At 42.6% G+C, this 27,708-nt stretch overlaps 1 protein-coding gene across 12 annotated transcripts in view; it reads left to right on the forward strand.

The window, feature by feature from the left end:
* Window positions 1-27,708, forward strand: part of FRMD4A (FERM domain containing 4A) — a 664,082-nt gene that overhangs the window by 332,014 nt on the left and 304,360 nt on the right. For 3 of the 12 annotated variants that reach the window (XM_021064213.1, XM_021064214.1, XM_021064215.1), the window contains exon 1: window positions 8,930-9,121. The exons of 7 other annotated variants lie outside the window; for them this stretch is intronic. In XM_021064213.1, coding sequence (XP_020919872.1) covers window positions 8,945-9,121 — 177 coding nt within the window. In that variant the 5' untranslated portion in view covers window positions 8,930-8,944. Of the gene's footprint in view, window positions 1-8,929; window positions 9,122-27,708 lie in introns of those variants that run through there. 2 more of the 12 variants (XM_021064224.1, XM_021064216.1) reach the window with 1 other exon arrangement.

The following is a 27,708-nucleotide window of genomic DNA, read 5'->3' on the forward strand; positions in this document are numbered from 1 at the left end:
AGACTTCTGGACTAGGTGATACTAAGGATACAAAGCCCCAGTGTGGACAATGTAGTGGTCAGGAGATTGTCTCCAGCTGGGTCCTTCAGATGGCAAATGTCCTTTATCTCTCTGCTTTCTCTTTCCCCTTGAGAAAAGCATTCTAAGAAAGCACGGGGAAAACACAGCTAGAGAGTGGCTTCCCAAAGTCATTATCTCACCAAAATTGCATCTGACCTACAAAAGTGGCATTGACCCCACCTCCATTAGCAAGGCCATTCCACCCCCATTCATCAAGCCTCCAGCATTGTCACTGTCATCCTGTGTCATGTCTCCACTACTTAAGGGGATGTAGGGCAGACCCTGTGTGCCTGCTTTTTGAGAAACGAAAGCAAGAATAACAGAAACTCCCATTATGGAGCTTAAGCTACTTCAGGGTAGATTTTATAAAGGCACACCACCCAAGAGCAGCAGGAAAAGCCACAGCCTACACTCTTATATAAAATACACATTTTCATTCATTCTTTGTCATTACATTTCTATTAAGCTCAAGACACTAAGGATTTTTTTTTAATAGGGTTCACTAAATTCTTTAGAATTTTGGAGAGGAGACTTTACTAGAAATGAGTACTACATTTTAAAAAAACCCTCTAATCTATTATAAGCAGCATAATATTATAAAGAATGCCATGCCTGCAGTTTGGGCAAGGGTCAAAAGGAACCTACGATTAAAAGTAAATGTTTTCGGAGTTCCTGTGTGGCTCAGTGGGTTAAGGATCCATCGTTGTCACTGCAGGGGCTCAGGTAGCTGCTGTGGTGTGGGAGTCAATCCCTGGTCTGGGAACTTCCACGTGCAAAGAAAAAAAAAAGAAGGTAATTTTTTTTCCTGATTTACCCCTTACCAATTCTACCTGCCTTCTTTTATGTCTGAAGGAGAAACACTGACTGCCTCCTCCCTGAGTTATCCTCAAACCTCTTCACAGCTTCGAGACACACATTTTCTACCATCTTCCCAGTTCCCGCTGAAAGGGAAAGTTCTCTCTCAGCAGCTCTCCTCTGAGCAGTAACTCATCTTAATCTCCCTCTGCGAGAAGCAAGGGGAGATGGTTCTCAAGCAACCAACAGACCCTCTCCCCAACTTTACAGCCTCACCTCCCACAGACCCTGGACCATTACCCTTCCAAGTGCTTCTAATCCCTAAACAAAACAAGGCAGCTATTTTGTCACAGAAGGCTGTGATTACATCAACACAGGCCTGCAAAAATAACTGCTCAAAAATCATCCATGGAAACCAAATAACAAGAGATTAAGAAAGAGAGGCTCGGGGGTGGGGGGTGGTGCAGTGAGGTCTTCTCTTCAAGGTCTGGACTGATTTTTTTTTTTTTTTTTTTCCAAACGGCTCTGCTTTTCTTTCTACTGGGACCTGGCATGTATATGAGAACTGACTTTCGTAACTCGGGTAATTGATAGGATGACATCACTTTTATGGCCTTAGGAGCCCTTTATAATCGTTTGTAGAACTTGGGGGAGAGATTTCTAAACATAGCTCTTGGCGTGCAGCTCTGAAGCACTTAAGCCAGAGGGCAGTCCCTGCCTCTCTGCTACTTTCCCAGGGACTCAAAATATTTTTATGTACACAGCGAGCATTTTTTAAAAAATTGTTCTCCTGCCCCCAAATGATCACAGCTCACTCCCTAGCATTTCTATCCGCGGGTCTCTTGGGTTCCCAGGTTGAGGAAGGATGACGCACAGATGACGCTCTGTCAGTGCTGGGACATTTTCCAGACCCAAATATGGGATTCAGTGTGTTCGTGAGTAGTTCTGAAATGCCTCAGGATTTGCATAGACTGTTTGGGTTTTGCCTGTCGCCCACTCATTTCACCATACCAGTGCTAGTTCTAACTATCCTTTTCCCAAAGAGCTGGCAGTGGGATTATAAAGTGACGCATGGGAGCTTCCAAAAAGTGTTTAGACTTTTGTCCAAGATGGTGGGCGTGGGAGTGTCAGAAGCAGAAGGGAGAAGGAGGCGAGGGGAAATTCTGGGACCTTCTGCACTCTCTGCTTCTGTTTCCCCAGAGTCTGTCTGCATGCTGGGGGCCAAGTCAAAAAAGACAGAAGGCCAGCCATCGTCCTGCTGGCTGTTTCACCCCACCCTACCCAAAGTCTATGTGCTAGAATTCAATCAGGAGAGCAGAATTGCTACCACCTCTTACTCACTAGGATGGCTATAATCAAAAGGACAGACCTTAACAAGATTGGCAAAGATGTGGAGAAATTAAAACGTTCATGCACTGCTGGTGGGAAAGTAAAAATGGTGCAGCAGCTATGGAAGACAGCCTGGCTGTTCTTCAAAAGGTTAAACATGGAATTAACCTATGATCCAGCAATGCTACTCCTAGGCTGCTCTCCAAAAGAGATGAAAAACATACATCCAAACACAAATCAATACGTGAATGTCCATAGCAGCCTTCTTCATAATAGCCCCAAAGTATAAACCACCCAAATGCCCACCAATGGCTGAATGTGTTATCTCTACACGATGAAATTTTCTTCAGCTGGAAAAAGCAATGAAGTGCTGATGTGTGTGCTGTAACATGATGAACCTTGAAAACAGGATGCTCAGTAAAAGTGTCACAAAGATCACATTTAGATTAAATGTCCAGAACAGGCAAGTCTATAGAATCAGGGCTTGTGGCAGTCTAGGGGATGGAGGGAGAGAAATGAGAAGCAGTAGTGCCAGCTAATAAATATGTGGTTTCATTTGGGGTTGATGAAAATGTTCTAAAATTAGGTTGTGGTGATGGTTGAACAATCCAGTGAGTACACTAAAATCCACTGAATTGTGTAGTTGAAATGGGTGAAGTGTATAGCATGTAAGTTCTCTCTCAATAAACTGTTCTTTTTGTAAAGAACACTAACAAAGAATGAGAGGCCACCTTTCCTTAATGAAGAAAGCTTCCCATTCTGTCCAGATTGGCATTTGGGTTACACATGGAGATTTTATAACATAAGCATTCAGTGGCAGTTCCCATCATGGCTCAGCAGAAATTAATCTGACTAGCATCCATGAATACATAGGTTCAATCCCTGGTCTTGCTCAGTGGGTTAAGGATCCGGCATTGCCATGAGCTGTGGTGTAGGTTGAAGATGTGGCTCAGATCAGGCATTGCTGTGGCTATGGTGTAGATCAGTGGCTATGGCTCTGATTCGACCCCTACCCTGGGAACCTCCGTACGCCAAGGGTGCAGCCTTAAAAAGACAAAAAAAAAAAAAAAAAAAAAAAAAAAAAAAAAAAAAAGGCATTCAATGGGTGGGAAGAACTAAACATGCAAAAGAATTTAACCCTAAGTTTGAACCTGTCTTGGAAGTTGGGGGAAATCTAGAATGAAAATATGAATTAGTAGCTTAGAGCCAGAAAGGTCCAGAGAAATATGGACAGAGAAATGTTAACTGTACACAAACCTCCCCCCCCCAAAAAAAAATCTGCTTTCTGCAAAACCTGAAGATTTGACTGACGGATGTTTCTGAACAACCCCATGCTTTTCCCCTTGCTATTGTGGATTCGTTTGTTTTCCAGCACCTTCTCAGGCTCCTTTTGCAATCAGCTGCCTGTGGATCTTCTTTACTTCTTCCAAGATAACAGATGTGGCTTTTAGTAAGACCTGAATTCTGGCCGAAATGTCCTGGCTTTGGGTCTCAACTGGCTACGTCTTGCTATTGGAGAAATGACCTTTAACCCTTAAATTCTATCAGTAAAGATAACATAATTCATCCAGGAGAATCTTTTAAAAAATGTTATATGTGCCTCCCAGTAGCTGAATTTAAGCTGACCTAGAGCATAGGAGTTCTCCCGTCAATCTTATGGCTGACATTTTCTAAAATAGATGTCAGTAAATAACCAGGGAGTAATTAAAATGGGTTAATTAGATTGCACTTCTGAATATATTTCTTTGGTTGCTATAAATAGATTTTTCCGTGTGTGTGCCATTTCCTGTGCCTTTGCATATTTGCCAATTTTGTTCTTAATGAGTCTCCACGTTACTTCCAGCTTAGCATTTTTCCAAGTTCTCCTCAAAGCAATAATTATGTCTGAAAACATCCCTGGAGTCAGGCAGAGGCATTTATTGCTTTTTTTAAAAAAAAAAAAATTCTTCTCTCTTTACAAAAACAATGAAGGAGAGTCTGGGAGCAGGAATGGAAAACCCAAAGGCATGGAGAAGGAGAGAGCTGGACCGAGGGTGGGAATAGCTGGCAGAAGGGTGCCCAGTCAGGGCCCAGGACAGCCACAGGTGCACCACGAGGCCCTGTCCACCTCTGCTGCCTTTGTCCTGGGTGGGAGCTCCTGGCGTCACCACACCTGCCTCCCCCAGGGTCGGCGCCTGATTTGGGGTCCCAGCCTCCATTACCTCCCCAAACGTAGAACCATGGAACCAAGACTCATTTCTACCTGTCATGTCACCCCAGGGCAGACAGTAGGCAAACACACAGCAACTGACCCAATCCTGCCAACCAACTCGGTACTTAGACTCTTCATCCCAAACATTAGCAGAAGTTCACGGAAGGAGGGGTGATGCAGGATCTCTCTGTGTGCCTGTCTCTTTATTTTTATTTATTTTTTTGATTGGAGCTGCATCTGCAAACTACACTGCAGCTCACGGCAACACCAGCTCCCTAACCCGCTGAGCGGAGCCAGGGATGGAACCCACCTCCCTATGGACACTAGCCGGATTTGTTACCACTGTGCCACAAAGGGAACCCCCTGCCTCTCCCTTTAGACACCCAGCAGGTCACCAGTTGGTGACTGTCTAGGTTAAGCGATCAGCTGACTAAGTGGTAAAACACCTCAAAAACCCCACTTTTGTATTACCTCCAAGGCAAGGATAAAGCAAGTGACTAAAAGGTGTTAGGAGTCAGTAAGACCAATCTACGTCATTTCTTCACCTGGTAAGCCCTGGTGTCAGGTCCCAGTGCCATCACAGTATTCATGTGGCCTGGACAGGCCACTCTCATTTCCTCACACACACAGACACACGTCTGCACAGATGCACACACAGACACGCACAAGATATGCAGACCGACAAGCACACAGATACACAGAGACACATGTCCACATCCAACTGCTCTGAGCATTATACATGCCTTCTAAAAGCACAGGGCATCATGGCTGATGGTAGCAATACTGTTTGCATGCATAGCCTCTCAAATGCCATCAGGGAAGCTGCCCTGTGAAAGTCAGAATTAGTCACCCAAAGTCTAGGGCAGAATCAGAGATAAGATTGAAGAGACAAGGCCAGAGAAAGTGGGCAGCACCTGCCACCAGCACTCAGGCATGACCTGTCCCTGTCACCTGAACTTCCGTGGGCTCAGAAACATCCTCTGATGTTACCAGGCTCGAGCTGCAGGCTCCACGTCCTTGTCCCCAAGTGCGGTAAAGACTTCAGGGTAGTTTCAGTAGGTCTTGCTGTTCTCAGGAATTAATATGTTTATATTCAGGCATGTTTTTTTAAAAGCTTATTATGGCATCTTTAGACTTAAAAGATTCCCAGACCATAAGCTAAATATATATTTAACTTTTTTTTATTTTAAAAGTCACATTATTTAGTCACATTATTTAAAACTGTCCCTATCTGTTGCATAATTACATGCTCTGGATAAGATCCTGGTTCACAGCCAAAATCCCCAGAGGAAGGAGAGTGGGAGCTTGGGGACACAGGCAAAATCTATGATATAGCCTGCCTTTGTTTTTTCTTGAAAATACCAAGGCAGTTAGCTAATGTTAATGGAACAATCACTTTCCACTTACTATTTTTTTTTTAATTTGACTTCCTTCCTTTCTTTCTTTCCTCCTTTCTTTCTTTTTTCTACTTTTCTATTTTTCTTTTTCTCTTTCCTTCCTTTCTTCCTCCCTCCCTCAATTCCTTCCTTCCTTTTTTCCCCCTCTTTCCTTTCTTCCTTTCTCCCTGTCTCTGCTGCTAACTTTGCAGAAAGATAAGATTCCTTTATCACCTCCCCCACCTTGTACTACTAGTGTATGGGGAAAAAAAGGAATAATACACAGGCATGAAATCACACAGATTTCCTCTCGGGCCATGACTCATGGAAAAATGGTAAAAGCTCAAAAAGACGAGTTTAAATGAAAACGGTCTTCCCATATTCATTAAGTTAATCAACGCACGGATCCGTAGTAAAAGCAAAAAAAGGGATTGATGATTTCGAGAAACACAAATTTTGAAGTGATCTCAAGAGTTTTATACTATCCATGGAAGATAATAGCCTTGCGTTACCTGATCATGGAAGATGTTCCAAGAAATTAAACTCGGGTACCTGGCACTCCGTGTTATTCACTTTAAATATATGCCCTGACTTAATCCTCACAATCCTGTGAGGTTGGCATTGGTTCCCATCTTCCATATAAAGAACTACTATGTCAGAGAAGTTAATTTGTCTAAGGTCACACAGGAAGTGGTAGGGCCAAATTCAAACTCAGTTACATCTGACGTCAGCACACTCCAGGAGTTAGTGATTTATGAGTTACGTGGGTTCTTTCCTGATGATATAAAAGGTTTGAGCTGAAGAGACAAGATAATCAATAAGTATAAAGAATGTACAAATGGCAAATATGCCTCGGTAACTACCATACACTCAAAATGGTATTAAGATGAAACTCACCCGTCTCTCAGCTGTACAGGTTGTGTTATGACTGAATTTTCTCCTACCTAGTCCCTCCCCTTCTCTCTTTGGCACTTCATCTTTTGCTATATAATTTATTGACTTAAAATGCAGATGCCCTTCTGAAGCATGGTTCAAAATAACAAAAATCATCATGATAAACAAAATCGTGATTAAAACTAATCAAATTCAAAATCTGCTTGATTGACATCTGAAATAGCTATACCTTGTATACATAATGGAATACTACTCAGTCGTTAAAAAGAACAAAAGAATGCCCTTTGTAGTATTGTGAAGGGAACTAAAGATTATCCTATTAAGTGAAGTAAACCAGGGAAAAACAAATACCGTAGGATATCACTTACAGGAGAAATCTAAAAAAATAGAAGAGTTCCCATTGTGGCTCAGTGGGTTAAGAACCTGACATAGTGTCTGTGAGGCTGCAGGTTCCATCCCTGGCTTCACTCGGTGGGTTAAGGATCCGGCAGTGCCATGAGCTGTGGTGTAGATCATAGACGCAGCTCAGATCCCACGTGTCTGTGGCTGTGTCATAGGCCAGAAGCTGCAGCTCTGATTTGACCCTAGCCTGGGATCTTTCATATGCCACAGTTGTGGCATTAAAAACAAAACTAAGGAGTTCCCATCATGGCACAGCAGCAACAAATCCAACTAGAAACCATGAGGTTGCCTGTTTGATCCCTGGCCTCGCTCAGTGGGTTAAGGATCCGGTGTTGCCATAAGCTATGGTATAGGTCACAGATGTGGCTCGGATCCTGTGTTGCTGTAGCTGTGGCGTAGGCTGGGAGCTGCAGCTCCGATTGGACCCCAGGCCTGGGAACCTCCACATGCCTCGAGTTCGGCCCTAAAAAGCAAAATCGAAATTAAATTAAATTAAATTAAATTAAAAACTTTAAAAAAATGAGACAAAAGAACTTATCTATGAAACAGAAACAGCCTCACAGCCATAGAAAACAAACTTGTAGTTGTGAGGGGGAAGGGGCTTGGGGGAGGGAGTGGGAGGATGGCGATAGCAGATGAAAGCTAATATACAGAAAGAGGATACTCAACATGTTCCTACTGTCTGGCACAGAAAACTATATTCAGGGTCCTCTGATAAACCAAAATGGAAAATAATATTTTTTAAAGGAGTGTATATTTTTATACATATTATATGTCACTGAATCACTTTGCTGTACGAGAGAAATTAACATTGTAAATCACCGATACTTTAAGTAAATAGCTGTACCCTATTTAACAGGATGCCCTTCCTTGGGTTAAGGTCACCACAGGGGTTATCTAATATGTGATAAAGTCACAAGAGCATGTACAGAAAATGACCCATCCTGGGGAAAAAGGAGAGAGGCTACCTTTACTTCCTCTAGCCACTTCTGTCCAAAATCGCAGATATGGTTATTGCATCTAACAGATAAGTTTTCTTACTGCCATCTTCTTCCTAACCTAAAGTTGGGAAATTCCAAAGTAAATGCCTGGGTTTTTTTCGGGGGGGTGGGTGGCGGCGGCTGTAGCACGTGGAGTTCCCAGGCCAGGAATCTGATCGGAGCCGCAGTATCGACCTCTGCCATATCTGCAGCAACCTCGGACCCTTTAACCCATTCACTGTGCCTGGCTGGGGATCAAACCTGAGACCTGGTTCTGCAGAGACGCCGCCAATCCTGTTCCACCACAGCGGGAACTCCAATGCCTGGGTTTTTTCATTGCCCAAAGAAAAGAACAGTTTCTCCAGCATTGATATAAAACTGCCATGCCAAAACTTTGCTTCTCGAAGTTTTAAAGAGTTAAGAGACTAGATGGAACGCCTTGGGAATGTTGGCTGGGTGGCTGAAAATCCATCCCCTTTGCTTCTCACCCTGGGCGGAATCCCGCAACCACGGGGACATGGTGATGACTCTGGGTTCACATTCTTCTTCCAATTCTGTTTGTCCTGCCCCCAAAGTCAATGTGGTTTCCGCCCAGTGCCGTTATCTATGGGTGGGGGGTGGGGGGTGAGGGGAGGCTTATTTTTACCTTGTCCCAGAGGAGTTCCCAGAGGCAGGGAGAAAACATTTAAATTTAGGAGCCATTTCCCTATCCTCGTCCTCTAGGGAAAACGGTCCCTGGAGATTAGTGCGGGGGGTGGTGAGGGAAGGTAGGGGCTGAGAGGCGCAAGGGGAAGCAGGGCTATTTTGATTGCATTTTTCCTGGCCTGATTGCATCTTGGTGACATTTGAACTTAGGGAAAGAACACAGCCCTGCGTGGGGGGCCTGGGACCAGAGGGGAGGCGGGGCCTGGGCTGGCATGGCTGCGGGGCCGCAGGGCTCCGAGGTCCTGCTGAGTGGCTGGGACCGGCTGGTGTGGTGCCTGACTCGCCGCCGCCGCCGCCGCCGCTGGGTGCTGAAGACTTGCCAAGGAGGAAACGTGCAGGTCCTGCCGCTGATGCCGAAACCATGGTGCATCTCCAGGGCTGTGTACCAGGTGGGACCGGAGCTCCTCTTCTGTTTCTTTGCAGCATGAGAAACCCCTGGGGTATGGTGGGACAAGGGCGTTCAGTCTCAACACTTGGGGATTATGTGTAGTGAGTCAGGGGAGTGGTTCCCCTTCAGCTGGCATCATGTTGTAGGTGCCTGGCACTGGGAGAGGCGGGTGGTAGGCAGGATCTAATTCAGTTTTCCAGACAAGCTGATAAAGTAGGTATTTATGGCACTGTTTGGAGATGAGGTTATTGAAACTCAGGGAAGGACGGAAGTTGTTCAGAGGTACCCAGCTGGTCCATGGCAGAGCCCTGCGATGTATACCCAGGTTTTTCTGGGTGCAAAGATAAGGATGCCCTTTCCACAAGGTCATGCTCCTTTCACAAGAGATGCTGTTTTCTTAGTGTGTGTGTGTGTGTGTGTGGTGACAAGCTGACAGGGGACGTTGGCTGTGCGGAACAGGAGCAGCCAATTTCAAGTCCACATCCTTCCACACGGCCTCTTCTCCAACACGAGAAAGAGGAAGGATTTTCTGCAGGAGGGCAGCCCTTCTGAGTCCACTGGCTTGGGGATGCAGAGGCCTTCAAAAGGGAGAGGCAAGAGGGTCTGCTTTCCCATCCATCCCTCGGGACTGGAGGCATTAAGCCAGATCCATGCCAGCCATGGGGTTTCAATCCTGACAGCCCAGCCCAGCCTGAGAGGAACGAGCCAGAAAGACAGAGGAGCGTGAAGGCAAATTAGAGATGGGGAGTAGGGCCTCTGCCCTGGTTCTTGAAGGAAGGCATCGCTAGCTCCTCTTCAGCTGATATTTTCTTGTAAGGCTGTTTATTTCACTAAGTCAACTTGAATGGTTTGGGCCCTTCCTCTTTGTTAGCAGACCCCCCGCCCTACATAGAAGCAAGCAGGCACAGCTGCCTATGCATTCTTAGGTGTAATTTGGCGGCGTATAATCCCTTAATGAACCGTGGTGGCTAAACAACACAGGACCATGTAGCCGCCCTTCCCCCAGTCCTCCCCGTGGAATGTCCAGACTTCCATGGAAGGGACAGCTCCTTGGAAAACGTGCCCAGGAGCCTAGGTTGACTTTACAGGAAGGTACAGCCCTCCCTGGATCCCCATTCCTGCTCTTCCATCTGCCCGAGGACAGACAGGGTGGAGACTGTTCAAGTGGTTTCTAAAAATGAGAGGATTTTTTTCCCAGAATTCTTGTTTTTGAAGGACACATACCTATCATCTTACTATAAATGGCAAATATGTCTGTAATAGATCACATATAAAGACTTGAGTTCCTGCTGTGGCTCAGTGGTAATGAACCCAACTAATATCCATGAGGATGTGGGTTCGATCCCTGGCCTTGCTCAGTGGGTTTAGGATCCATTGTTGCACGAGCTTTGGTCTAAGTTGCAGATGTGGCTCAGATCCCACATCTGCTGTGGCTGTGGTGTAGATGGCAACTGTAGCTCTGATTTGACCTCTAGCCTAGGAACTTCCCTATGCTGCAGATATGGGCCCTAAAAAGCAAAAAAAAAAAAAAAAAAAAAAGCAAGAGACTTGAGATAAATCTTCCCAAATTTAACAACAAAAAGTCCACACGATGTTTCCAGTGACAAATTGTGAATGTGAAAGACTTCTGGAAAAAAAATTTCCCAAATGGGAGATTTAAGCAGTGCCTGATGGGATTGGATTTTTCGGAAACCTTGGTTTTTTTTAGAATCAAATCTCAAAATAGCTTGGTGTTTGGGGGTAATTCCTTAGTCAAGATAAGTGTCTTATTTGTTGCTGATTATGAATGAATATGGGGGTCCTAGCTTCTTATCTTTGTCTTCCACTTTCTTTTGATCTCCTATTTGTCCTCTCTCATGTTTCATCGAGTTGTATAAAAACCAAGATTCTAAATCGAGTGAGTAGGGTGGGCTAGCCTCATCTCAGGGGGCTATTTTAGCACTTCCCTGGGTGTTGTATGTGTCTTGGAAAAAACATTGAATTATTGGCCACTAGACCTGGAAAAAAATTTATACCTGTTTCAACCTCAACTTGAGTCATCAGACACTTAATGAATAGCATTTGTGTGCGTGGCTTTTCATAGGCAGTTGGGACTCAAAGGCTAATCACACCTCAGGCTTGTCCATGGTTTGTCTCTGGCCAAGCCAGGCTGGTCAGCCCAAAGGCCAGATGCGTATGACCCTCCCAGCCCATCTGCAGCCAGCAAGTAATTCCCATAGGTGGGTCTGGAAAGCATTTGTGGAGGGGAGAGCCAGGATGGCAGGTCTAAATTAGTTCACTGACTTAGAAGGCTAGGTTGACCAGTTAGCTGTCTCCAGAGCTGGGCCAATGGGCTTGGAGAAGGAAGGGAAGACAGAATCAAAAAGCAGCTGTGCTGGACCAGGGTAGACTAAAGGGGTCCCCCACAAGACTTACCATCTCCTGGACAGGTTTACCTGTTCCCAGGCCCACCCGCACTGGCAAGCAGGATTGGTTTAAAGGAACAAATAAAACAACATACCTAACCAACCTCAGAAGCTCACAGCCTCCTGGGGAAGAGTCAAGAAATTGAGTCGAATTTTCAAGAGAAAGATGGAGAGTAATTTTGCTCAGAGAAGATTTCAGAAAGTCTTTTATTCTTTCATAGCCTTTGCTTTCTCCATTATAGAGTATAACTTCATATATAACTTCAGTATAAAGGGCTAAAAAGGGCATATTTGTGAAAGTGTGCTGCAAATATTAAAGTATATACAAATGGGAAATGTTGTTTTGATTGAGGTAGAGGTGATTTACAATATTATATTAGTTTCAGGTGTACAACCTAGTGATTCCATGTTATTATGAATTATACTCCATTTAAAGTTATTGAAAAATAATGGCTGTATTTCCCTGTGCTATACAATATAGTCTTGTTGCTGGTCTGTTTTATACATGGTAGTTTGTAGCTCAATCTCCTACCCCTTTCTTGCCCCTGCCCCTCTCTCTCTTCACTGGTAACTACTAGTCCTCTTTATCTGTGAATCTGTTTCTGTTATGTTGTATTAATTTGTTTTTTAGATTCTGTATACAAGTGAAATTGTACAGTATTTTCCTTTTTCTGATTTATTTCACTAAGCATAATACCCTCTAAGTCTATGTACATTGTTGCAAATGGCAGAATTTCATTCTTCTTATGGCTGAATAATATTCCATTTTATATATGTATATATATATTATATACATATCTTATATATATATCTGTCTTCTTTATCCATTCATCTTTTGATGAGCACTTAGGTTACTTCCATATCTTTTTTTTAATTGAAATACAGTTGCCGTACAATTTTATATGTCACAGGTGTACAATATAGTAATTCATGATTTTTAAAGATCATATTCCATTTATAGTTATTATAAAATATTGGTTATATCCCCTGTGTTGTACAATATATTCCTGTAGCTTATTTAGTACCTAATAATTGTACCTCTTATTCTCCTACCTTTGTATTCCCCCTCCCCACTGGTAACGACTAGTTTGTCCTCTCTATCTGTGAATCTGCTTTTTTATTATATTCACTAGTGTTTAATTTTTTAGATTCCACATATAAGCGCTATCATACAGGATTTTCTTTCTGTTTGACTTATTTCACTTGGCATAATGCCCTCCAAATCCATCCATGTTGCCACAAATGGCAAAATTTTGTTCTTTTTTATGGCCAAGTAGAATTTCATTGTATATATGTACCATACCTACTTTATCCATTGATCTGGTGATGTACCCTTAAGTTGCTTCCATATTTTGGCAATTGTAATAAATGCTGCTATGGACATTGGGGTGGGGCTAAAAGTTCCAAGCTTCTAATCATAGCTTGACCTTTCTGGCAACCAGTCCCCATTCTGAAACCACCCAGGAGCCAACAGAGTCACCTCATCAGGACAAAAGACATTCCACTAACCTGGGAAATTCTAAGGGATTTGGGAGGTCTGGGTCAGGAACCAGGGTCGAAGACCAAATATTAGAACAAAGGGTGCTCCTTGTGCTCTTATCAGTTAGAAAAGATTACAAGAGTTCGAGGAATTCTGTGTCAGAAATGGGGGACATAGATCCACATATATGTTGTATATAAAATATATATAGTATATTTGGAGTTCCTGTCGTGGCGCAGTGGTTAACGAATCCGACTAGGAACCATGAGGTTGCGGGTTCGGTCCCTGCCCTTGCTCAGTGGGTTAACGATCCGGCGTTGCCGTGAGCTGTGGTGTAGGTTGCAGACGGGGCTCGGATCCCGCGTTGCTGTGGCTCTGGCGTAGGCGGGTGGCTACAGCTCTGATTCAACCCCTAGCCTGGGAACCTCCATATGCCGCAGGAGCGGCCCAAGAAATAGCAACAACAACAATAACAACAACAACAAAAAAAAAAAAAAAAAAAAAGACAAAAAAGACAAAAAAAATATATATATAGTATATTTTATTATTTCATATCAATGTTTTCATGGTTTACAGTCTCTCTGTTGGCTAAAGTGATGGCTATCAACCCTTGGCTGGACTTTCGATTCAACTGGAGAGCTTTTAAAGCCACCCATGCCCAGGTCTGACACCTAGGGATTCTGATTTAATTGATCTGGGGCCTATGAATATATGTTTTTATAGCTTTCTGGGTAATTCCATTATGCAGTTCAGCTGGAGAGCCTCTGAGCTGAAGAAGGCACCTTCCACTATCAGATAGTAAGCAAATGCTTACAAAAACCCTGATAAGCCACATCTGAGTCACTGCAGGGGCCACTTTAAAGTATATATATATTTTTTTTCTGTGAGCTTTATCTGAGACTTAATGATGTAGAGCATTCAAGGGTAGGACCCAGCAATGCATATTCTTAACATAGGATTTGTTGAGATTAGTTGGAAGCACTAATTGAGAACAAAAGACATTATGTGGCACCAAAAAAGTGAGGGTCACAAGTAATGGCTTGACAAGCTTATCATGAGGATTAACTCAGTTCAAATGAAGCTCAGTGCTTGGTACATAAGAAGCCCTCAGTAAGTGTTAGCATGCTTTATTATTATAAGAAGGAAGGGGATCGCCGATGGTCGAAACTGTGAAAAGAGTATGATTTGACCCTCATTGCTGCAATGACCTCTAGAGCAGGACTCCACTGTGGCTCTGGAGAGAAACTTTCCAGATCCCCATAGTGCTCCCAAATCAATGGCTCTAGCAGACAACACATTTCTTCTCTGCAGGGACTTTTGTCTTCCTGACGTGTCTCTTACTCAGGACTTCTTTCTCACAAGGATCAATATCGGAGCCTAAATCTTACACAGTTGGGGATTGGGATGAAATAAACGAAAAATTATACAAAATATAATTACAGATGTGAAAGGAAAATCACAATGTGTTAACAAATGTAAGAAAGCCGACAAATACTGTAAGCATCATGAAATTCAAAAAAGTAACCAATTGATTACCTAACCGTCTAACACATCGCCATTATACATTTTTTTCCTATATGCTTTGGCTGCCAACTCTTTTGCCTCTTCTTCATGGGGCAATGACTTCATAATAGTCTCTACAGAGACAGAGAAAAGAAGAAGTTGTTCTTTCTTTTAGCATGGCTGATCAAAATCTGCCCTTTCAGAGTAATGTTTAGAAAGGTCTCTTTCAGATTCACAACCTGTCATTGGAAATACTGGGCACTTTTTTAGAGTTGTTATAAGATTTGGAAAGCCTTCTCTCGAGTTTCTGCTGTGGATAGTATATTATAGAATATATTTTCTGTTTATAGTAAAACTAATAGTAAAAGGAGGTCTCTACACAAAGGAATTCTGGAAAAATTCAATTATGTTCTGTTCTCTTTGATAAAGAAAAAATTATATGGTGCTTGTTAAATTGTCTATGTTTTATATTATACATATTCCTGACAGAGGACACAGTTTCACTTTTGACTGGGGGTTATAAGAACCAAATTGGCATATGCACACTGAAGTATATGGAACGGCTGGCCAATGAGGATCTGCTGTAGAGCACTGGGAACTCTACCCAATATTCTGTAATAATCTATGTGGGGAAAGAATCTGAAAGAGAATGGACGTGTATCCATGTATAACTGAATCACTTTGTTTTACAGTAGAAATTATCACAACACTGTAAATTACCTCTACTTCAACAAAATGTTAAAAAATGGGAAAAAAAAAAACAAACCTCTCTAACCTCTCTACTTATTATAATTTTACCGATCTGATGATTGGAAGATATCTCCACAGCTTAGCTCTCCCAGCATTAAACCTGCTTTCTCCTAAGTGGAGGCCACATACTTCCATCTTTGGGGCCAGGAGCTATAAGATGTAGTAATATCTGGAGAAGACCCCAGGCCCTGTACTTTCATGGACAAGACAGGGTAAGTCAACACTTAGGGGTGAGGAGTATGGCTGGAAACCATCCCTTCAATGGTATGGTCCATTTCAATTTTCTCATCAATAGATGGAAATGACTGTGAACTTCATACATATATCCCTCTAAACACAAACTACATGCATCCCAACTCAACTTTCCCTGAGCTAAATTCCAAAAAAATCCTCATGGCCATGGCAGTTCTCTCTGATCAAGAAAGGAAGCTTAAGAGAGGGAAGGGCAGCACAGAAAAAGACAATAGTTATAGCTGTTGGCAAATAACATAGCTCTCTTGTGCAAATATGACTAGGCACTCATATCAGTAGGAATCATCTCAGAGCCCTGGAAGAGACCCTAAAAAGTGCCAAGGCCCCAACCTTCAATCTTCATGAGCTCTATGATGAATCCAACTTTGGACCCGCCCCCCCCCACCCCTTATCACCCCTGGTTGTACAGTATGAACTACAGGAAAAATAATATAAATAAGACCCATGAATTATTGCTGTGCCATAAATGGCTCCTGGCCCCAAGGATGGAGAACACATATGTATGGCATATGTGAACCTGTTTTAAATTATCTTTTTTTTCATTTGGATGTCATACAGTTTTTTGATTTTTTTTTTTTTTGGTCTATTTGTAGAAAGAGCACCCTTCATGAGTGTTGTCAACTTTGTTTCTGTTTTTTATTTTCTGAAGCCTGCTGAACAAAACACAAAGAGGAGACTTACCTGCCCTTCCTGATTTTAGGATATATGTTGTAGGGGAGAAACTAGGAGTGGGAAAATATCCCAGAGTACATTCCTCCCTTCCTCTAAGAAGTGTGATTTTATTTAACCTGGTTTTAAAAATCATCCTTGGTTCACTTGGCATGGTTTCTTCTGAAAGTACAGACCAGTGGCTAGAGTGATATCCACGTGTCAGAAATTTGGGGGTAGTCCTTTTTTTGCTTATAAAGAACAGATATGAGCCAATGCTCCGATCCTGCTTTTCTGCAGCCCACCGAGTCAGGTCTGCATTGACCTGTCTGAGCTGCATTTCCCACAAACACTGCCAGAAAAAGCAAAACAAACAGACAGACAGACAATAGGTGAGCCAACAGACGAGATTGCTTTATCACCTGGGATGGGGTTTATAGTCACAGAGAATACTTTGAACGTTACTTCTTAGTAGGAGTTGTGCTTCTGAAACGGAGAGGTTCTAGAAATATGAATGATTTGGAAACTGCAACTTTATTAGCTGCCTGTATGATTAGTTATAATGATGTTGGTGATAAATTCTCCTAATGATGACCAATTCCTCTAAGGGGGGTTTGGTTTTCAGTGATTCATTTATACCTCCTGAAACAACTAATACAACCAGTCTGGGACTGATGGATAATGCCACAATTCCAAAAAAACGTTACCACATGTGCAAAGTTAGGCTTTGATGCTCAATTTGCTATTTTTGCTGTTCCTCTTTCATCATTTTGTTACGGCAAAGTATGTTTTCAAAGGGCTGTTCTTTTTGTATTATTTAGTACTTACATATGGTATGGGGCTCAGACTTTTCTCAGATGATCTATAACATGTGTTATGGTTAAAGGAAAAAAAAAAAAAACAGGCTTGCACCAAGAATGATTAGCGAATTTATTCTGTTTCTTGGTACCTTTTGTCAGGTCTATGCCTTTGTTTGCTTTAACCGTTTCTGCCACTCATCATGGCTTTTGGTGCTTGCTGGTAAAAGGTGATGTGTTCGCATTTCTGCCCATGTGCTTGAATATTACAAACTCTGTCTTTGCAGCAGTGACTTCTCCCGTTGACAAGGAAACATATCTTTGCAATAGGACCAGAAGCAAAACTCTCCTTGAATTTTCTAGTGATGTATTATCAAACACCATAGGATCTTGGTTTTTGCTTTGTTCAGAAACTATTTGGGGGTCTGACTTGGGATACATTTTCATCCTTCCTGAAAGCACCTTCCTTGGTTCTAGTGAGAAGATAATACTTGCAAGGTTTAAATTTAGCTTCCAGTTATTACATCAAGCACCTCTCACTTTGGGCCAGTCCTTCCCAACATATGCTAATCGACTTTTAAAGCGTTATGGAAATCAACTCAGAAATTTTGCTTTTAACCAACATCAGACCACCTTTGAATAGTGAGGACGTCTCAATTTCTACCTGGGTGGGGCTTGGAGATAGGAATCCCACAGGAAGGAGAGGAGCCAGTTTTTTTAGTAAAATTATGTGTTTGTTCGGGGTTGCTGGGGGTGGGGCTGATGGAGATCGTAGGGGATCTAATTTCTCTGCCATTTGCCTTGAAATAATGATCATTTAATGAAATGACAAGTCTTGTCATTTCATTAAATGATCCCCAGAATGCCCTATTCTTCACACAGTAGTGTCTTTTCAAAATCCCATCGAGAGACAACGTTTAGCATTCTAACTTCAAGAAAAACATACCTGCCTATCTTTTTGTAGTTTACAGAGTACTGTCAAATGCATTCTCTTATTTTTGATTCTCAACACCACTGGGAGGAGTTATAAATGAAGGTACCACTTCAAGGCTCAGAGAAGTTAGTGGCCAGCCTCATGTGTGGAAGGATCTCAGCCCCTATATTATCAACATTTGTTTGGGGGTGATGATCAGCTCTTATTTTAGGGCCATCTGATTTGAAAGAGTCTCTTTCTACGGAGTCATTTGGAGAAAGATGGGGAGCAGTGGCTGCAGAAATCAAATATTCCAAATTGGATTTCATAGCTTTTCCAGCGAATCTGGGTATCGCATATTTCTACTCAGCTTCCCTACTAGACGAAGATTCATTCATTCACTTTGTTCTTTCATCTCATCATTAAAGAATGACTGCCATATGCCAGATACCATGCTGAGTTCTGGAGATAGGATGGTGAACAAAACCAAACATGAGTCGACATTCTTACAGAAATTATATCCCAGAGGTGGAGTTCTGACAGTCATTCATTTGCTCAACAGCACGAATATGATAATTATGCAAACTTACAGGAAATTAAAATTGGAGGCCAGTGCTTGGAGGACAACGTACAAGTGACCAAAGTGGGTTTAACAGAGGAACTTGTTCTAGGCATGAGAAAGGCTTCCTGAACAGAGATCTTGAAGGCAAGTGGGTGTTGACTAGGTGAAGGGGATGGGCGGAAATAGCACTGTGTACCACCCAAAGCAGCTACAGCCAAAAGGAAGACAGTTAGACTGACTTCGTTAGGCTCACAATCATGTGACCTTGTGTAATAAGCGTGATGAGTTTTATATCATTCATGATCCTGGTGACCATACTTCTTGACCGCTGGGTGCTCTTCACTGAGCATTGTCCTACCCCCGCGCTAGACTTTCTGAAAGCTAGCTGGCCTCTTTTGGAAGCCTCACTGTCCAGCCTCAGCTGGAAATTTTCTTCATTCTCAAGGGTATGAGCTCATCCCCACACCAGATGGGTTCCTGATAAATGATGATTGTGCAGTCTCATTATTTTCATGTCATACTCACTCCCTTTGGAAAACAGAAACAGGGCCTGAGGTCTCTTTACCATCTTCCAAGTGGGAGGAGAATTTCCTCATCGTGGTCACACACCCTGCCTTTTGAGAAAAAACGCACAGTGTGGAACTAGGTGGCAGTGCTGCCCAAAGGGTCCACAAACAATGATGTTTTAACTGTGGACAGCCAATTCATTTTTCTCATAGGGTACATAAATCAAAGTCACTTGGGCTTCTGCACTAGATGCTTTGGAAATTTCAGTGACTTAACAGAAACTTCGTTCTCATTCATAGAAACATGTTCTGGTTGGTAGGTGGCTGTCTCCAGGATCATTCAGGGTCATCTTGTGGCTCTTACCTTCTCTAGGGTCTCAGTGGCCTATTATCTACATTTGTTTAAAAAGACATGAAAGGGAAGCATCTCTAAGAGGTTTTTATGGGTCAGACCTAGAAGTAGAGCTCTTCGCTTATCCTCACATCCCATTGGCTAGAAGGTGGTCACATGGCCACCCCCAACTGCTAGGAATTCTGGGAAGAGCAGATGCATGGGCAGCCTGGCCCACTTATCACAGAGGATGTAGGTCATGTGCCCTGAGTCAGTGAGTTAGGCATAAAACCCCAAATTCCCAGGGCAAATCTTCTCATCCAAAAAACAGAAATAACTCTACCACCTACTGTTATCTTGAGGATTGAATGAGGCATATATAAGATACTTAGAACCAGGTAAATAATATATGCTCAATTGATGTTAAGCCATTATTATTAATTTATTTATTTGCCACAAAATAAAAGCAAATTTCAAGGTACTTGGGCCTTTTGTATCATCTCATCTGAGAAATGAATGGGGATATGACACAATATTCTTTAATTTATAAAAGAAGAGAAAAATCCTCAATGTCCAAAATTTGTATGGGATTATTCTTCATGAGCCCCCATGAATTTAAGTTTCCAAGGGAAATTGAAGGAAGTCTTTCAGCAGACAATGTGTCGGGAGATAAACAAGCTGTGACCCAAAATTCTAAGTAGGCAATTTTTTTGGGGTCTTAGGCAGTGGTGGCCTCTGGGGACCCACTGCTGAATGAAAGTCCCAAGATTGGCAGTTCCTAGAAATCCGAAGGGCCCTCTGTTCTCTCCTCTCTACAGATCCTGAATCCAAGCAGGGGGGCTGCATCTCCCACACCCACCAGCTTTGTTTGTGCCTCCCTGAGTGAGCATTTGGTTTGTGATTTCTCTGTTCTGGGGCAGCCACTGTGGCTTCCGTACACTGTCTGCTGGTCTGGGCCAAATAACCTGCCGTTTGCTTTCTCTCTTGGCCAAGTCCAGAGCTCAGGTCACCCCCAGCCCCCAGTTTTTTCCAAGCAAGAGGAGGTCCTTATTGTTATTCAGCCCTGGCGGGGGAAAATTGCTGCTGACACCTCTTTGGTTGGAGGGCTCTGGTCCAGGCATGGCAGCAGATGGACAGCGAGTGCCAGCTCTCACTGTGCTTGGAGGCAGGCACCAAGGCCACTGAGGAGCTGGGGGTGACCTCCTTTAACAACTGCAGTTATATTTAGTTTCCTCCCGTGCCCAGGAAGCCTTGGGTAAACCCTTGGAAAAAAATTGGCTCAGCCATTGAGTCACAACCTGGCCTTCCTCTAAAAGGTCTCTGCAGGATATTAAGATCAAATCTTTAAAAAAAAAAGGCACAGCTTTGAAGAATGCACATAGATTTTATCTGACCGCCACTGAGGGAGGAGGTTCCTGGGAAGGGATTGTGAGATTTCCAGCGCATGCTGTCTAATAAAACTCCCATTTTTTAAAGCCACTTTTTATAATAAAATACTTGGAGGGCTGGAGAATCTTATTAACATAGTCAAGAGTTCATTAAGCCCTTCTCTTCTGTCAAGGCTACATCGCAGCCACCCAAGGAAACTACTTGTCTAGACAAGTTATTAACTCTGAACGCAAAATAAATTAAAGGTGTTTGTTTAGTTCTGTTCCAAGTGCTTTAATATACATTAACTTTCCCCATGATCCTATAAGGTAGTGCTATGATTACCCCCATTTTATAGGTAGGAAAATGGTGGTTAAGTCACCCAGCCTAAGGTCACACAGTTTATAAGAAACAGAGGCCAGATATTTGGCAATTCTAGAAAACACTTATTGACATAGTGCAGAATTAACTGTCTGCCACCCAGAGTTCTCTCCTGTTGCGACTCTTGACCCCACAGCCATTTGCATGATGAGTTTCAGGTCAGTGTGGCACTGGCATACAGATAACCCTTGAGTGTCAGTCATTGGGTGGCCTTTCTCTCTCTTCTTTTCGAACCACCTCTCCGCAGTTTCTTTGTTGTGTTTGGAGCTGAAGGATAAAAACAGAGCCCTTTTCCACCCCTTGAAATCAAGAGAAATACACAACTTCTGCCTTTCAACCTGGATTCTGTTACTTTGGTCTAAGTTAGAGGTCCTTGACAATCACATTGATTTAAAGCTCCTTATTTGTGCCTTTCACGTGTATGCATATATTTAATCCTCAAGGCAACCAGATGAGGGGGTACCATTATTGTCCAACTTTATACCCAAAGAAACTGAGTCACCAGGAGCTGAAAGTCACTCACCCAGGATCAAACAGCTGGTGAGCTGTGGAGCCAGGATTCGAAACCAGTCAGTCCGATGTCATCGTTCAGAGTTTGAGACGTGAGGCACTCGGGACGACACTAGGGGAGTGGGATTTCAGTACGAGAAGCCACTGGTTGCAAAGCTTGCATTATCTCCTCATTGCTTCTGTTTTGCTTTCATAGTCACCATGTCTACAGCCATGTTAACCGTAAATGAAAATGCCCCTGCCTGGTTTTATTGTTTTTGTAGCCAATCATCACATATTTCTTGATTGGGGCAGAGTACCACAGTACTTCTAGAGTCCTGTGGCTCTAGGGCTGAATCTCAGTTCCAACACATAAGATCACTGTCTTCTAATTGGGCTTCAGTTTCCTCCACTGAAAGATAGGGGTAAATAAGACCTCAAAATTGTGTTGGTGTGAGTGAGATATTAACATAAAGCCCTTAGCATCATTCTGGTGGATAGGAAGCAATAAAAGGCAGCCATTGCCATTGTGAACATGACAGTTTTACACTTCAATCAACAAACATTTACTAAGTGCCACGCCAGTCCGTGCACTAATAGTGAGAGAAAAACAAAGGGATAAGATAAGGTATTTGCTACAACTTTCAAAGCAATTGGGTAAGTTAGCCAGGTAAGTAGTAAAAGGATAACTAGTAATGCATGGCAGTAGCCAATAGAGGCCAAGTGAGAAGTTCAGGCAACAAACCCTGTTGGATTTCAGAGGAAGAAGAGATCAGAGCAGGATTCAGGGAGGAAAACAGAGAACAGACAGGACTTATCTAGGCTATAGGAGAAGGGAAGTTTCCCAAATAGAAAAATTATTGCAAACACAGGAAAAGGTGTGTGGGAAAACACATTGGGTGCATTCAATTACCTTATGTGATCAAGCTTCCAAGTGGCTAACAGTACAGAGGGAGGGAGAGAGATTTGGGGACCCAAGAGATACAAGGACAAAAATAGGACTGAATGGAATGGGGAATTGCAAGCAGATAAAAGCTAGTGATTTGCTCAGCCCTATGAATTAGTATTGGGGCCAGAAATAACACCACGGATTTCCAACTCCCAGCCAGACTCTGAATATGAGACACTGCTTTCCCCAGCGAAGGAGGGTTGACACTCTCTCCTTTATCTTTAGCCTCTACTTGTGATAAATTACAAACCAAAGAGAAGTCGAAAGAGGTATAGACAAAGGAGTTCCCATTGTAGCTCAGTGGTAACGAACTCTACTAGGGCTTGATCCCTGGCCTTGCTCAGTGGATTAAGGATCCGGTGTTGTTATGAGCTGTGGTGTAGGTTGCAGGCACGGCTCAGATCCCACATTGCTGTGGCTGTGGTGTAGGCGGGTGGCTGCAGTTCTCCTTCAACCCCTAACCTGAGAACTTCCATATGCCTTGGGTACAGCCCTAAAAAGCAAAATAAAATAAAATAAAATAAAATAAAATAAAATAAAATAAAATAAAATAAAATAAAATAAAAATAAAAGAACAAGTATAAAAAGTATAAATATAAACAGTCGGGCAGGATAGCCTCTCAAAGGTCCCTGCCTGTTTCATCTTTTGGCTTCAAAACAGACTTGCCTTGAAGTTCCTGTCATGGCAGAGCGGAAATGAATCTGACTAGGAACCAAGAGGCTGTGTGTTCAATCCTTGGCCTTGCTCAATTGGTTAAGGATCTGGTGTTGCTGTGAGCTGTGGTGTAGGCTGCAGATGTGGCATTGCTGTGGCTGTGGACGGCAACTGTAGCTCCCATTAGACCCCTAGCCTGGGAACCTCCATATGCCATGGGTGCAGCCCTAAAAAGCAAAAAAAAAAAATAAAAGGCAGACTTGCCTTCACACACCCATCTGTACGGAGGCAGAGCCACCCGACTACAGAGCACTGATTATGTTATGAACCAACTGTTTGGGTGACCCTCTGGTTCGGGGCCTGCTGACTCCCTGACTTTCTAAGCCAGTTGTTGAGCAAGAATGTTCTCAACAAGCTGACACTCAGTTCTCGGGAACTGAGGAAGTACCCAGGGTGGGGGCTGGAGGGAGGGTCAAAACTGAATGTGGAACCCAGTGTAAATCTCAGTTTTCCAAAATGCTCAAAATCTTCTGCTTTCTGGCCCTCCCAGGCACTTGCTGAGGGCCAAACCTCAGAAGGAGTCCATTTGTTTTGTTTTTCTCTTCCAACTTTGTACTGTTCTCCAAATCCTTAATGCTGCTCTGGAATGCATGTCACTTCATTTGAATCTTAAAACTCACTGCTAAATCAATTCACAGTTTTCAGTGCCACTGGGAAGAATACAGAGCCAAACATCCACGATTACTTTCTTTTTTTTTCAGCTAGTCATTTTTTTGGTCCAGTTTTCTTAAAGTATAACTGGCATATAGCCCTGTGTAAGTTTAAGACGTGCAGCATAATGATTTGACTTACATGTATTGTTAAGTGATTGTTAAGTGATTACCCACAGTAAGGTTTGTGTACATCCATCATCTTGATTAGATAGCTCAAAAAAAAAAAAAAAAGAAAAAACCTTTTTCCTTATGATGAGAGCTCTTTGGAATTTACTCTTTTAACAGCTTTCGTATACACACAGCAGTGTTAACTATAGTCATCATTCTGTACCTTAAATTATATCCTTTGTACTTTCTTATAACCAGGAGTTAACAAACTTTTGAAAAAAATTTTAGGAGTTCCCATCATGGTTCAGCAGTAACAAACCCAACTCATATCCATGAGGACACAGGTTCGATCCCTAGCCTTGTTCAGTGGGTTAAGGATCCGGTGTTGCCATGAGCTGTGTGGTGTAAGTTGCAGACATGGCTTGGATGTGGGATTGCTGTGGCTGTAGCTTAGGTCAGCCCCTGCAGCTCCAACTCGACCCCTAGCCTGGGACCTTCTATATGCTACAGCTGTAAAAAAGACCAAAAAAAAAAAAATTTACTGGAGTATAATTGACTTGCAAAGTTGTGTTAGTTTCAGGTGTATGGCAAAGTAAATAAGGAATACAAATACATATATCCATTCCTTTTCAGATGCTTTTCCCATATAGGTTATTACTTAGTATTGAGTAGATTTTCCCTGTGCTACACAGTAGGTCCTCATTACCTATGTATTTTATATATATTGTAGTGTATATATGTCAATTACAACCTCCTAATTTATTGCTCCCCCTTCTCACATTTCATCTTTGGTAACTGTATGTTTGGTTTCAAAATCTTTGAGTCTGCTTCCACTTTAGGAGTTCTTTTCTATCATTTTTTAAACACATATTAGTGATCTCATATGATATTTTCTTTCTCTGACTTACTTCACTTAGCATGATCATCTCTAGGTCCATCCATGTTGCTATAAATGGCATTATTTCATTCTTTTTCATGGCTGAGTAGTATTCCATTGTTTATATGTATCACATCTTCTTAATCCATTCATCTGTCAGTGGACATTTAGGTTGCCTCCATGTATTGGCTATTGTGCATAGTGTTGCAGTGAACATTGGGGTACATGTATATTTTTGAATTATGGTTTTCTCTGGATGTATCCCAGGTATGCGATTGCTGAGTCATATGGTATTTCTGTATTAATTTTTTAAAGAATCTCCATACTGTTTTCCATAGCGGTTGTACCAATTCTCATTTCCATCAACAGTGTAGAAGGGTCCTGGGCGTTTGCACCTTTTGACCACCTTTATCCAGTTCCTTTCACCACTCACCCCTGCCTCTGGTAACCACAAATATGATCTTTTTTAATGAGTTTGTGGAGTTTTGATGCTTTAGTTATTTATTTTTAGATCCCAAGTATAAGAGAGATCATACACTATTTGCCTTTTTCTGTCTGGCTTAGTTCACTTAGCATAATGTCCTCTAGGTCCATCCATATTGCTACAAATAGCAGGATTTCCCTCTTTTATGGCTGAATAATATTCCATTGTGTGTGTATACCACAACTTCTGTATCTATGTATCCATCAGTATGGACACTTAGGTTGTCTCCATGTCTTGGCTATTGTAAATAATGCTGCAGTGGGGAGTTCCCTGGTGGTCCAGTGGTTAGAACTCAGCACTTTTACCACTATGGCCTAGGTTCAATCCCAGCTCTGGGGACTGAAATGTCCTACATCAAGCCATTGCACACTGCAGCCAAATAAGAATAATAATAATGCTGCAGTGAACATTGGAGCCACTGGTAATTTTAGATTAGCTCTCAGTGTACCTGAGATGAGCAGGGACTTTAGCTTCAGACTGATACAAGTCAAATTATAAGTCTCCATCAAATACAAGTCCATCATCTACCTGTCGCATGAACTTGGAAGGTTCTTCAGTTGTCAAGAGCCTCTGTTTCTTGTTCTGTAAAATGGGGGTGAGATCAATTTCTTATAAGATTATTTTGAGGATAAGATATCTTACCTAAAGCACTCAGCATATTTTATACACATGAGATGCTCAATAAAGGATAGTCCTCCATTCATCATTTAAGCACTTTTGGAAATCTAGATTGGGTAGGAAAGCCCTTTGCAGCAGCTTTAGAGATGAATAGGAAAGGGCTTAAAATAAAAACCACCCTGATGATTTTCACATGCATTACCAATTTCAAGCCAATAGTGGGAGCGCCTGGAAAATATAGAAATGTTCTTCAGACATACTGCATTGTGGATAAGAACAATGTCTTCTTCCCTTCTCAGCATTGACTTCTAATCAATACCACCCTTCCTTCCAGTTGTGCTCTTCTGGAAGGCTGGGTATCAACACATATGAAACAGAGTTTCTCTCTAGATATTCTAAAACAAAGTAGACCCTGGCAGGGCACTGGATCCTGTAAGTAAGTTAGCAAGTAAGCCAGCCATCAGGCGCCACTTCTGCTATTACAGTGTGGTTTTAATTAAGGAGGAACTGTAGCACCAGACTTCAAGGGTTAACTCCTAGCCCCATGCGAAAGCCCCTGGGCTAATAGTACCCCTCATCTTCAGGATGGACGGGGCTTGAGTCAGAGAAAGACTTCTCCACCCCTTCCATATCCAGCCTTACCAGCCACCAGATTCTTCTTCGTGCATTTACACTTCACGAGCTTGGGTTAGGAGAACAATGGATCACACATTGAATGAGCTCCCTCTGTGGCACCACAGGATCAGTGGTATCACTGCAGTACCAGGACACAGGTTCCATCCTGTGGACACAGCACAGCGAGTTAAAGGATCTGGCTTTGCCACGGCTGCACCGTAGGTCACAACTGCAGCTCAGATCTGATCCCTAGCCCAGGAATTCAATATGCCACAGGTCAGCCAAAAAAGAAAAAAAAAAAAACTGCATTTAAGAGCAGTATTATTAAAATCAAGTTGTAGAATGACTACCTTACATAACTGTGAATGACTTACTTATATATGATGTGTGCTTAAGATCCTGTGACATTTGAAAAAGGGAGTCAGTCCAAGAAATAAAATCATGTCTATGGTTCAAAGAATCAAAGTCAAGGTCCTTTTCTAGAAGAAAAATTTGAATTGCTTTTAAAGACAATGGTTATTTCTAGCCTACCTGCGATCTAAAGTATCACAGATTGGAAGGGGAAGAGGAGAGTCAGGATTGTGTGGAGACTGGGCATTTCGCATGAATGCGCTGGGCAGGTTTGGTGCAGGATTTGGGACCCTAGTCTGCAAGTCTGTCATCAACGGGAGATGAGACCTTGGGGAAATTTGGCTAATGACAGCAGGAGAGGTCAGGGAAGCCCTGCCTTGGGACTGTGACACAAGTGTCTGGGCGGGCTCCGATGGTGAAAGGACCATGCTTCTCACTTGGAAACCCTTTCCCATGACCTGAGCAGCCAGAGCCACTGGGCTTCATAGGAAACTGATTGAAAAGTGGTCTCACCTTTCATTTATTTCTGTACAAACCCAGCCCAGCCCAGAGAAGAGCAGTGAAGGCTCGGTGGAGAAGTAAAAATTGTACATATTTGGGTCTGTTTCTGCCCTCACATCCTAGCACCCTGCTAGATCATTCATTTTTGCTCCAGATTTGTTTTTTGGTTTTTTGTTTGTTTGTTTGTTTTTTGTAAAGATGGAAGGAGGCTGAGCGGCTGCCCTGTGGTGATTCTTTGCAAAGTGAACTTCTTGTCTGATTATGATATGCTGAGTTCTGAGATTTTACAAAGGGGAAAAATAGTGGATACTGCCAGGTAATGACAGTCAGTG

This window comes from Sus scrofa, chromosome 10 (assembly GCF_000003025.6).
Source record: "Sus scrofa isolate TJ Tabasco breed Duroc chromosome 10, Sscrofa11.1, whole genome shotgun sequence".
NCBI lineage: Eukaryota > Metazoa > Chordata > Mammalia > Artiodactyla > Suidae > Sus > Sus scrofa.